General features: G+C 43.2%; 1 protein-coding gene across 1 annotated transcript in view; it reads left to right on the forward strand.

Moving 5' to 3' along the window:
* CDC20 (cell division cycle 20) overlaps window positions 1-13,445 on the forward strand; it is a 164,646-nt gene that overhangs the window by 124,734 nt on the left and 26,467 nt on the right. The window contains exon 9 of the mRNA XM_033915283.1: window positions 8,439-8,564. Coding sequence (XP_033771174.1) covers window positions 8,439-8,564 — 126 coding nt within the window. The remainder of the gene's footprint in view (window positions 1-8,438; window positions 8,565-13,445) is intronic.

The following is a 13,445-nucleotide window of genomic DNA, read 5'->3' on the forward strand; positions in this document are numbered from 1 at the left end:
TGAGGTACCCCGGATGTATTACTCCAGGAATGAGAATAATTACCATCACAAACCACTTGATATGATCTTTTTGTGAAGAAACCTTGGAACCAGTTCCAAACTCTTCCAGAAAGCCCTATCGCATTCAAGCATCTCAACAGTATTTCATGGTCTATCAAATCAAAAACGCTGCTAAAATCAAATTGCAAAATTAAGGCACTAGTACCTTTGCTAAAAAGAACACGAAGGTGATCAAGGATTGAGGCTAAAACTTAATTATGTCTCATAATTAATCCTCAAAAACTTTTCATCATTATATTATATCAGTATGAACACTCATACTACATAAATACTAAACATATAATGAACGAGTGAAGAAATTAATATCATACTCAAATATTAACTTGTAATACAGTAATAAATTGATCAGGAATATTACAAATAAATAAATAAATAAACTTCCTAACTAAAAACATTCTAATATTAAATGTTAAATCACTTTTATATAATGTTATATCAACATATATTACAGTAATTATCCATCTTGAAAAGTTATAATTAATATAAAAATAAAACCCAAGTTAATGTGGAAAGATATGTATATATATATATATATATATATATATATAATTGACCATATCCTTCAGAAGTTATAGATAGAACAATCAATTCAAAGCAGACAATGTCATGAACTATAACTGTACTTCAGTTATTAAGAACATAAGCAATGCCTCCACTGAGTCAGACCCGAGGTCCATCGTGCCCAGCAGTCCGCTCATGCGGCGGCCCAACAGGTCCAGGACCTGCGCAGTAGCCCCCTATCTATACCCCTCTATCCCTTTCTTCAGCAGGAAATTGTCCAATCCTTTCTTGAACTCCAGTACCGTACTCTGTCCTATTACGTCCTCTGGAAGCGTATTCCAGGTGTCCACCACCCGCTGAGTAAAGAAAAACTTCCTAGCATTTGTTTTGAATCTATCCCCTTCCAATTTTTCCGAATGCCCTCTTGTTCTTATATGTTTTGAAAATTTGAAGAATCTATCTCTCTCTACTCTCTCTATGCCCTTCATGATCTTGTAGGTCTCTATCATGTCTCCTCTGAGTCTCCGCTTTTCCAGGGAGAAGAGCTCCAGCCTCTCCAATCTTTCAGTGTATGAAAGGTTTTCCATGCCCTTAATCATTCGTGTCGCTCTCCTCTGGACCCTCTCAAGTATTGCCATATCCTTCTTAAGGTATGGTGACCAATACTGAACACAGTACTCCAGGTGCGGGCGCACCATTGCCCGATACAACGGCAGGATGACTTCTTTTGTTCTGGTCGTAATACCATTTTTAATAATACCCAACATTCTGTTTGCCTTCTTCGCGGCTGCTGCGCATTGCGCCGTTGACTTCATTGTTGTATTCCCCAGTACACCCAAATCTCTTTCAAGGTTACTTCCCTCTAATACTAATCCCCCCATTTGGTAGCTGAACATCGGGTTCTTTCTCCCTATTTGCATGACCTTGCATTTCCCTACATTGAATTTCATCTGCCATTTATTCACTCACTCCTCCAGTTTGTTTAGGTCCCTTTGTAGGTCCTCACACTCTTCGCCCAACGCAGAAATTCTCACCATCTTTCTAACATCAAAATCACTGCCCTCAGCACTAACCATCACTTTATTCTATATCCCGCCCAAAAAATGGACCATGACCAAAGAGGACTTCGCTGAAACCCTACTAACAAATTCGTTAACAAGTTCTTACAACCTACTATGTGGGGATGTTAACATCCATCTTGAGCTAACCGACCAACCAGAAATCTCGGATTTTTGGTCATTGCTCACCCAACTAGGCTATGACAAACACCCCCCTATCAAAACCCACCAAAGAGGTCATCAGTTAGACCTGGTGACTCTCTCCTCCAAGGAACTAACAAATCCCACTTTTTACTGGAAACAAGGCAACTGGTCAGACTCTCTTTGGTCTGACCACCGTCTGTGTACCTTCACCATTTGATGCCATCACAAACCCACCAAAAACATTAATACTAGAACTACCAAAACCCACACTACCAGAGGAAAGATTGACTCAACAGAATTTTGGTCTCGTTTCGAAATCAACTCCACTCCAACCGAAGAAATAGATCAACTCATGGCCGCCTGGACCAAGGAGAATACTACCATACTAAATGAGATTGCTCCCATTAAAACCCGCAGAATAAGAACCACTAACAAAGAGGGCTGGTTCGATCCAGAACTTCTGCTATTAAAGAAGGATCTAAGAAAAGCAGAAAGACTATGGCAAAAATCTGGAACCCTCGAAGATAGATTGACCTGGAGACAAACTAAAAAATTACAAAAACCTCACTAATGAAAAAAGAAAAAATTTATATTCCCACAAAATCGGTAATATCAAAACCAATAGTAGTAACCTCTTCAAACTGGTTAATGACCTATATAACACCGAGACCCTCACTAATACACATGAAGAATCCACTCTAACTGCCAACTCCCTGGCAGACTTCTTCAACTCCAAGATCCAACAACTAAGATCAACACTATCCACTAGGCCCAACCCCCTGGAGTTGTTCCCCATTCTCCCAGACCCGGATATACCTAACCCAGACCCAGGAACCAGAATAGACCTAAGCTGGAAACAATTTGCTACAATCGACTGGCACAACTTTAATACCTACTACGATAAATATTCACACTCCTTCTGCAAATTGGACACATGCCCACCAAACATCATGAAAGCCGCCCTGCTCCACTTCAAAGCAAACATGATGACATGGGTCGATTTCCTTTTATCCACAGGAAACTTCCCTCCTGAGCAAGGTCAGATAATGATCACCCCAATCATAAAAAACGCAAAAGAATCACCAAATTCCCCATCTAACTATAGACCGATCGCAAGCATCCCCCTATTTACCAAAATAGCAGAAGGGTTGGTAAAGACGGAACTCGCCGCATACCTAGAAAAATTTAACATCCTATGCGACTATCAATCAGGCTTCCGCGCAGACCATAGCACTGAAACCATCATAGCCTCTCTTCTGGACCACCTCCACTCGCTCTTTAGTAAAGGCTCAAGTGCCTTGATTATACAACTCGACCTGAGCAGTGCTTTCGACCTGGTCGACCACACCATTCTACTAGAATGCCTGGCTCACATCGGCATCTCCGACCAGGTCCTCAATTGGTTCCAGGGATTCCTTAGAAACAGATCCTACAAGGTTCTCAAGAGCAACTCCTTCTCATACAGCTCGGACAACACCTGCGGGGTCCCTCAGGGCTCCCCCTTATCACCCACTCTGTTCAATATCTACCTGGCCTCCCTAGGTAACCTCCTACATAACCTCAAGCTCAAATTTTTCATATACACAGATGACATCACAATAACTATTCCCCTAACCAATTTCTCACAAGAACTACTTGACTACATTACAAACATTCTCAACCAAATCGAACTCTGGATGCTATCCTTCAGACTGAAACTCAATCCCGACAAATCAAAATTCTTCTTAGCTACCCCCAATGACAAAATCAAGGACACTACTATTCAACTGAAAGGAACAACTTACCCCCTTGAACCCACCCTAAAAATTCTGGGAGTCACACTCGACAAAAACTTATCCTTAGAAAACCACACTGACCTCACGGTCAGGAAAAGCTTCTCCGTACTCTGGAAGCTACGCACCATAAAAAAATATTTCCTACTTGTACAATCTTCCATCCTCAGCATTCTTGACTACTGCAACATCATTTACCTTAACGCCACGAAGAAAACTACCAGGAGACTAAAAATAATCCAAAATACGGCCATGCGTCTCATCTTCGGCCTAAAGAAATGGGAACACGTCACCCCCTTTTACCACCAACTTCACTGGCTGCCATTCGAATCTAGAGTTATTTTTAAATTCGCTTGCTTCTGCTACAAATCGGTAAATGGTTCTTCTCCAAGTTACATCAATCCTCATTTTAACCGGTACTACACAAACAAGAAATCCTGTAGAATTCAGCTGTTTGCCTTCCCCTCGCTAAAACTTTGTCACCTCAAAAGATTCCTAAACAAAACCTTTGCCTTCCAAGCAGCCAAGCTGAACTCATGGCTTGCCCAAATGATACTCGAGGCCCCCACTTACCTCGGCTTCAGAAAATCACTTAAAACTTTCCTTTTTAGCGAACATGACCCCTAAGGAACCCCCAGTTTTCATTACTCTTTGCCCCCATAATTCGCCCCCTGCTCTTACCCTCCTCCACGATATCTTCTTTTTTCCCGACCTCCCCCAATCTCCCTCCCTCCTCTATCAAGTTCGGTTAAATTTGTTATATAGCTAAAAAATTGCTGTAAATCTGCTCTCAACGCGAATCCTAAGTTAACTGATGTAAACCGCCTAGAACTCGCTGGGTATGGCGGTATATAAGAATAAAATTATTATTATTATTCTTCCGTAGTTCTAACCCTTCTACAGAGTTTAGTGTCATCCGCAAATTTTATAACTTCACATTTCGTCCCCGTTTCCAGGTCATTAATAAATACATTGAACAGCAGCGGTCCAAGTACAGACCCCTGCAGAACTCCGCTCGTGACTTTCCTCCAGCCCGAGTAGTGACCCTTCACTCCAACCCTCTGTCTCCTGCCTGCCAACCAGTGTTTGACCCATCTGTGTACGTCCCCTTCCACCCCGTGGTTCCACAGCTTCCTAAGTAGCCGCTCATGGGGTACCTTGTCAAAGGCCTTTTGGAAGTCAAGGTAAATGATGTCTACAGGTTCCCCTCTGTCCAACTGGCTGTTTACCCCCTCAAAGAAGTGCAGTAAGTTTGTTTGGTACGATCTTCCTTTGCAGAAGCCATGTTGGCTCGCTTTCATCAGCCCATTTTTTTTGATGTGCTCACAGATGCTGTCCTTTATCAGTGCTTCTACCATCTTGCCTGGAACCGATGTCAAACTTACCGGCCTATAGTTTCCCGGGTCTCCTCTTGACTCCTTTTTAAAGATAGGTGTAACATTTGCTATCTTCCAGTCCTCTGGAATCTCTCCAGTTTTCAAGGATAGGTTGCAAACTCGTTGGAGTATTCCCGCTATCTCATTTCTTAGTTCTTTTAGTACCCTAGGGTGGATTCTGTCCGGGCCTGGTGATTTGTCGCTTTTCAATCTATCTATCATATTAATTATCAGATACATTGGTAAACATACTTTGTTATATATTTAATTCCACATTTATACTAAAAAAATAATATAATCAAATACATTCATAACAACATTTCATTGCGTTTGTTAAGAAATCTGTTGTCACGGTAACAATTCCTTACACCCATAGATGTCAATGTTCTATTTACAATGTTTTCTTCCATGAGCCGTTAAGCTTTTAAAACTTCATATCAAGTTTATACTATTAACCCCTTAAATAAGATTATATGATTTAACTCATCTCCTGAATAAAAATATAACAAAATAAGAGTATTTAAGAATTCATAGGTTCTTCCAGTTGCTGTAAAAATTCATGCAGATCATCCGGTTCCTTGAAATTAGTTGTTTAATTTCTGTAGGTCCCCCTCATAATCGCCGGGTAAATCAAACCATATTTTGCTCCGATGCTTCTTAGCTGTGATCTTAAATCAAGAAAACTCTTCCTCTTAGCTGCAGTGGCTGTTGCAAAGTCTGGCACAACGTGAATACGAGAGTCCTGAAACTTTAGATTTTTGTTCTCTTTAGCAAGGCTTTAAATTTACAACAAACTCCAAAAACAAAATTGCCAGAGAACCTTACAAAGAGACCCACAAAAAGGCAAAAAGGTCAAAGGTTCCCAAGAGTGGTGGTGAAACAGTGGCCCCAACAAAGGTTAAATCAATAACCAACAAAATAATATAAATAAGGTGAATAACTATCAGAGTTTTACAGAACTTAGGTACCCTCAGTTTGAAGGGGCAGCGACGGGAGCGTAGCTGCAACACTTCACACATCGAGGTGGCGCCGGGAAGGCATACACCTACACACCATCATAGGGTACCAGAATGTGTGTTTTAAATCAAAATAACACTATCACCAATAAAGCAGTGCAAAATAAACAGGTGAACACTGTTACAACAACCACTCAGGGAACTCCCCAGCCAACTCCCAAAAAATTAAAAAGAGCAAACCTTAGCTTCAGAAGATTTTCATCCAATGTCCAAGGGAAGTAAGACAGGGCAGATGGCACGCCAGAAGACCAGGTTCAACCAGCCTGGTTTCGGAAACACGTCCCTTCCTCAGGAACCCATAACTGAGCAAATCAATCAATGGCAGTCCTCCAGGAGAGCTGGGAAAAGAGAGGAGGAGCAACAAGAAGACACACAGTCGTGCTTAAAAGCCAACAGGAAAGACATCGAGCCAATCACAGCACAGGAGGAGGAGCAACACTAAACAATAGTGTTCCATTCAATACTGTCATTTAATCCCTAAGGAGAAACACAATGAAGGTGAAAAATCCAAAACTGCTCCCTAAGATTGATATATGCCATCTTGTTACCCCTGTAATCACTCGGTATTTGCTCTAAAACAAATCACGAGAGATCACCAAAGCTGTGGTTCTTCTCAAGGCAATGGGGTACAAGGGGAGCAGATATGGCTGCAGTGTGAATCCTGCTCTTGTGTTCAGAGAGTCTTATTCTGATTTTTCTGCTGGTACGACCCACATAAATCAAATCACAGGGGCATACAATCACGTAGACAACCCACTGGGAATCACAGTAGAGTGTCTTAGCTGGTAATTACAATGGGACTGAGGGTGCTGCCAACAAGAAGTGGATAGCGACGTACTGCACATGGTACAATGCCCACATGCTTTGTGGCCACCTATGGAATGAGCCCAGGAGCCAGAAGATGAAGTCAGTAGATTCTTCAAGTTCTTAGGGCGAGAGAAGGCTATCCGAGGGGGTTCCCTAAACACCTCATGATGCTCCAGCACATGCCAGTGTCTCCTAATGACATCCGCCACCTGAAAGGCCTGTTCAGAAAATGAAACCACACAAACCTGTTGGTTAGGCAACGGTCTCTGCACAGGTGTCAGTAAGAGATCGGGGTTAGCATAACGGGCATGAAGGTATTTTTATTGTCCAGTTTAATTGTCCAGTCAGGGTACCCCCGGTCCTTGAAGCGCTGGGTCAGAATCTTAGCTTGACGTTTAAAATCCACCAGGGTGGTACAAATTCGACGTATCCTTAGAAATTGACTGATGGGTAAGGATTGTTTTAAACGGGCCGGGTGACAACTGTAGTAGTGCAGGTAGATGTTCCTATCAGTGGATTTTCTGTACACAGTAGTAGTTAATTTCCCATCCATTTTAACAACCACCGTGTCCAGGTAAGTAACCTTAGAGTGGCTGATATTGGCAGAAAATTTGAGATGCTAATCCAAAGTGTTGAGCCAGTGCAGAAATTCAGTAAACCTCTCCTCAGAACCAGTCCATATCATCAACACATCATCGATATAACGAAGTCATATCGAGATGTGAGACATCCAGGGGGAAGTGTAAAGCTGTTGCTCTTCAAAATGAGTGACATATAGATTTGCAACACTAGGGGCCATGGCAGTGCCCATGGCAATGCCATGAATTTGAAGGTAAAAATCCCCTTGCACCTCAAAGAAGTTCCTCTGAAGAACTAAGGAGGACAGGCTCAAAAGAAAAGATCTAGAAACCCGATTATCAGTGGGCAAAAATGCCAAATTAGACTCCACTATTTCCAGAGCCTCCCTTTGAGGGATGTTACTATACAGAGCCTCAAGATCCATGGTTATCAATAAATCAGAATCACCCACCTGAGCAGACCAAATGCGTTTAAAAAAAATGGGTAGTGTCTAAAACAAGACTTGGCCTTAAAAACAAAAGGCTTCAAAAAGTGGTCAAGCCTTTCAATCTGCCTGCATACCTCTTCTAGACTGACCGTTAACCCTGTCAGTTTCCCAGTTTCACTTCCAGCATATTGCTTGATGGGTTCTGGTATGCTGTGTATATCCTCTTCAGTAAATACAGATGCAAAAAATGTGTTCAGTCTGTCGGCGATTGCTTTGTCCTCCTTCAGCGTTCCCTTTATTCCTTGATCATCCAACGGTCCCATCACTTCCTTCGAGTCGTTTCTCCTTGATATATCGAAAGAACGGCTTGAAATTTTTCGCCTCCTTGGCTATTTTTTCCTCGTAGCCTCTTTTGCCCCCTTTTGCTGCCTTATGTCACCTGCGTTGATGATGTTTGTGCTTATTCCTGGATAACACCTGTTATGGTAAGTAACTGTGCTATTTGTCCTTTGTGAGCAAAGAGCATGGAAGAGGTTGTAATATAGCAGATGTCTTGAAAGATTCTGGTCCTCCTGTCCAGAAAATTGTGAGAATTAGAGACTCAAATTTAATTCTGTAGGTCATTGGTAGCCGAGGTTCTGAGCAAAAGGGGAAGTGATCAGGTTTCCTTTTCATTACTATTTATATTTGTTTTCTAGGCTGTGGCATGGTGTCCCTGGCAGTTGAATGTTCTGGCGACAGGTGGTGGAACCAGTGATCGTCACATCCGTATCTGGAATGTATGTTCTGGTACCTGCTTGAACTCTGTTGATACCCAGTCCCAGGTAAGAGATTCATTTTGGGACTGATGGGAACTCCTGCAGATGCTGGGTGACATTGCTAATTTCATCCTCTCCAATTCATTGTTAAGATATGTACAAATATGGTAGAACAATGGCTCTCTGCTCTGCATGCAAATCTCTTATGAATATTCATTGTAGATATCCTGAAAACCTAACTGGCTGGGGAGCCTCCTTGGGAATCACTGGGCTAGATCTTACTTGGCTTTTTTTTTGTCTGGGTGCCAGAAAGAATTAAATATTTAGCAGATTGTTGGACACTAGTATCGGCTGTTCAGTTAAGATACAATGTCTTAAATGTAAGAATTGACCATTAGTGCAACTTTGTGGTTTCACGCCATCTTAACCTGTCAAAGAGCAAATTTAGTAGAGAAGGCAGTATGGAGGAGAAAAGTGCTCTTTATATACCGTATTTTCTCGCATATAACGCGCACGTTATACGTGGTTCTTACATACCGCGCATACCCTTGTGCGTTACACGCGTGAGCGCGTTGTACAAAATTTTTTTTACATAGTTCACCCCCCCCCTGACGCCCGATTCATCACCCGGAAGGAGCGCTCGCACTCCCACCCCGAAGGACCGCTCGCACCCCCACCCGAAGGACCGCTCGCACCCCCAGAGCCTCCCCCCCTCCCCCATGGAGAAGCTGTCTACCTTGTTTCCGGATGCCAGCCCAGCTGCTTCCTCTGCTGGCGGTCCTGCCTTTCTCAGAGCCCTGTGCTGCGCTGCTTCCTCTTCAGGCGGTCCCGCCCTTTCTCTGACATCAGAGAAAGGGCGGGACCGCCGGAAGAAAAAGCAGCGCAGCAGGGCTCAGAAAAGGGGCGGGACCGCCGGCAGAGGAAACAGCTGGGCTCGCTGGCATCCGGATAAGATCCTGGATGAAGAGAATCTACGGGATCCCCGACAACATGGATTTACTAAGGGAAGATCCTGCCAATCCAACCTGATCAGCTTCTTTGACTGGGTAACGGGGAAGCTGGATATTGGGGAGTCCCTGGACATCGTGTACCTGGACTTTAGCAAAGCATTCGATAGCGTACCACACCGCAGGTTACTGAGCAAGATGAGTTCTATAGGATTAGGTAACACATTGACGAAATGGGTTGGGAGCTGGCTTGGAGGTAGGCTCCAAAGGGTGGTGGTGAACGGCACCCCCTCCGAAATGACGGAGGTGATTAGTGGAGTACCACAGGGCTCAGTCTTGGGCCCAATCCTATTCAACATCTTTATAAGAGACTTCGCAGAAGGGCTTCGAGGTAAAATAACATTATTCGCTGATGACACCAAACTGAGTAATGTAGTGGGCAAATGCACAACAGACGAAGATTCAGTGCCCGACAACATGATTCACGACCTACTCCTACTGGAGCGATGGTCTAGGATATGGCAACTCAACTTCAATGCCAAAAAATGCAAAGTTATGCACCAGGGCAGCCAGAATCCATGCAAGTCTTATACCCTTAATGGCGAGATCCTAGCAAAAACGGTAGCAGAACGAGTCTTGGGGGTAATCGTCAGTGAGGACATGAAGTCTGCCAATCAAGTGGAGCAGGCTTCGTCCAAGGCAAGACAAATCATGGGCTGCATACGAAGGGGTTTCGTCAGTCGTAAGGCGGAAGTCATTATGCCATTGTATAGATCCATGGTGAGGCCCCACCTGGAATACTGTGTGCAATTCTGGAGGCCGCATTATCGCAAGGATGTGCTGAGACTGGAGTCGGTGCAAAGAATGGCCACCCAGATGGTCTCGGGACTCAAGGATCTACCATACGAAAAACGGCTTGACAAATTACAGCTATACTCGCTCGAGGAGCGCAGATAGAGGGGGGACATGATCGAGACGTTCAAGTATCTTACGGGCCGCATCGAGGCGGAGGAAGATATCATCTTTTTCAAGGGTCCCACGACAACAAGAGGGCATCCGTTGAAAATCAGGGGCGGGAAACTACGAGATGACACCAGGAAATTCTTTTTCACTGAAAGAGTGGTTGATCGCTGGAATAGTCTTCCACTACAGGTGATTGAGGCCAGCAGCGTGCCTGATTTTAAGGCCAAATGGGATCGGCACATGGGATCTCTTCACAGGGCAAAGGTAGGGGAGGGACATTAAGGTGGGCAGACTAGATGGGCCGTGGGCCTTTATCTGCCGTCTATTTCTATGTTTCTATGTTTATTCCCTGTAGGATTTCTTTTGAAAGAGAATTTATAATTTTATCATATTGAGATAGATGACAGGAGCCTATGGGAGACTTTTACATGTTGTGAGACCTATTCCTACATTTTGCTGAAGTCACGGGCTTGTGCAAACTGGTTTCAATTCAGATGCTGAGATGCTAATGTGTGGCATGTGAGTGTGTATTCTCAAGGACACCAAGCAGTGCTGGAAAGACGATGAATAGTATATGTATTGTATTGTAAACACAAACATGATGGCAGATAAAGGCCAAATGACCCATCCAGTCTGCCCATCCACAATCTCCTCCTCTCCCTAAGAGATCTCACGTGACTATCCCATGCCTCCTTGAATTCAGACACAGTCTCTTCCGGGAGACTGTTCCATGCATCTACCACAAAAAAAAAGTATTTCCTTAGATTACACCTGAGCCGATCACCTCTTAACTTCATCCTATACCCTCTCATTTCAGAACTTCTTTTCAAATGAAAGACTCGACTCATGCGTATTTATTCCATGTAAATATTTAAACATTGAGATCTTTAAGTCTGTCCCCATACGCCTTATTGATGAATACCACAAACCATTGTAGTGGCTTTCCTCTGGATTGACTACATCCTTTTTATATTTTTTTGAAGGTGTGGGCTCCAGAACTGTACACAATATTCTAAATGAGGTCTCACTAGAGGTATCAATGCCTCCTTTTTCCTACTAGCCATACCTCTCCCTGTGCACCCTAGCATCCTTCTAGCTTTCATCCTTTTTGGCCACTTTTAGATCATCACATACTATCATGACTTTGCATTTCTTAGCATTAAATCTTAGCTGCCAAAATTTCAGACCATTCTTCAAGCTTTTCTAGGTCCTTCCTCATGTGATTCACACCATCAGGGGTGTATTGCAGATTTTGGTATCATCTGCAAAGAGGCAAATCTTACCCCACAGCTCTTCAGGAATAGCACTTACAAAAATGTTAAAAAACAGGCCCAAGAACCAAACCTTGAGGCACACCATTGGTAACATCCCTTTCCTAAGAGAAATCTCCGACCACTACCCTCTGTCACCTTCCACTCCAACCAGTTCCTGACCCAGTCCATTGCTTTTGGGCCTATCCCGAGGGCACTTAATTTATTTATTAGATGTGTGTGGAACACTGTCAAAGGCTTTGTTAAAATCTAAATACACCACATCCAGCACACTATCCAAATCTCTGGTCACCCAGTCAAAGAAATTGATCAGATTTGAGTGACAAGAGCTGCCTCTAGTGAATCCATGTTGCCCCTGGTCCTGTAATCCACTGGATTACAGAAACATCACTATTCTGTTTTAAAAGTGTTTCCATTAATTTACTTACCACAGAAGTCAGACTTGCCAGCCTGTAGCTCCCTACTTCTTTCCTTACACTTTTGTGGAGAGGGACCATATCTGCCCTTTTTAAGTCTAGAGAAGCATCAAAAAGGTCAGCCAGCATAAGAACATAAGAATAGCCTTACTGGGTCAGACCAATGGTCCATCTAGCCCAGTAGCCCACCCTCACAGTGGCCAATCCGGGTCTGTAGTACCTGGCCAAAACCCAAGGTGTAGCAATATTCCATGCTACCAATACAGGGCAAGCAGTACTGAAAGGAAAATGCAAGTCAGCGAGACACTCCATCATCCGGGAACCTAAGAACTGATAAAGTGATGCTGTACCCGTGTGAAGAATGGAAACTTCAAGAAGAAAGCTCTAGAAGCTATGCCTGTCCAGGGCCCCCCAGGGAAGAATGGAGGCATGGACTAGGAGAGAGGTTAGATAGGCCAGTGATTCCCAACCCTGTCCTGGAGGAACACCCGGCCAATCGGGTTTTCAGGCTAGCCCTAATGAATATGCATGAGAGAGATTTGCATATGATGGAAGTGATAGGCATGCAAATTTGCTTCATGCATATTCATTAGGGCTAGCCTGAAAACCCAATTGGCCTGGTGTTCCTCCAGGATAGGGTTGGGAACCACTGAGATAGGCATTTGGTTTATCCAATAGGGTGATACATATTCCAAGCCAGGGGAAGGATCTGAGGAAAAGATACTTTCTGTATAAAACCCCCATGCTGTGGCAGAGATTCCTTAGAGATACTGTGCCATGCTTATAGAAAGATGCCAACCAGACACAGATCAATGACCACCACCATTTGTTCAAAAAGACTCTTATAAGTGTCTTCTTCGGGCTTCAGACATGCCAATCGGTCACCACATTATCCGTGGTTTCCCACTTTTTGGCTATGGCTTCTTCACTAGCCCACTTATTAGTTTTCTCGTTTTTAACTATTTATTTAAAGTGCTAAAAGTGCTTAATCTCAATAACTTAATAATAATCTTAATCTTGATAACTTAGTAATGAAAAACTTATCTTAAATATTTGACTTTTTTCTTTTTCTTTTCTCATTAATGTTCTTATCACATCGGGAAGGGGACCTGTCACATCGACATGTTTCACTGCTAGGCTGCTTCAAGAAAAGCCCCCTATAAAAACAGGAAAAGCATAGTCATGGTACACCCATAAATTTTCTAGTTCTAATTCACAACTTCTAAGAGTAGTAGCATCTAAAAATAATCTTTTATCAAACGCTTACCCCTCTCAAAACTCATCTGCACCATCCCGATCCATATATCTCTGTTAGGATAAGATGGCCGCGACGTCTTTTTTGTCTCTATA

This window comes from Geotrypetes seraphini, chromosome 12 (genome assembly GCF_902459505.1).
Source record: "Geotrypetes seraphini chromosome 12, aGeoSer1.1, whole genome shotgun sequence".
NCBI lineage: Eukaryota > Metazoa > Chordata > Amphibia > Gymnophiona > Dermophiidae > Geotrypetes > Geotrypetes seraphini.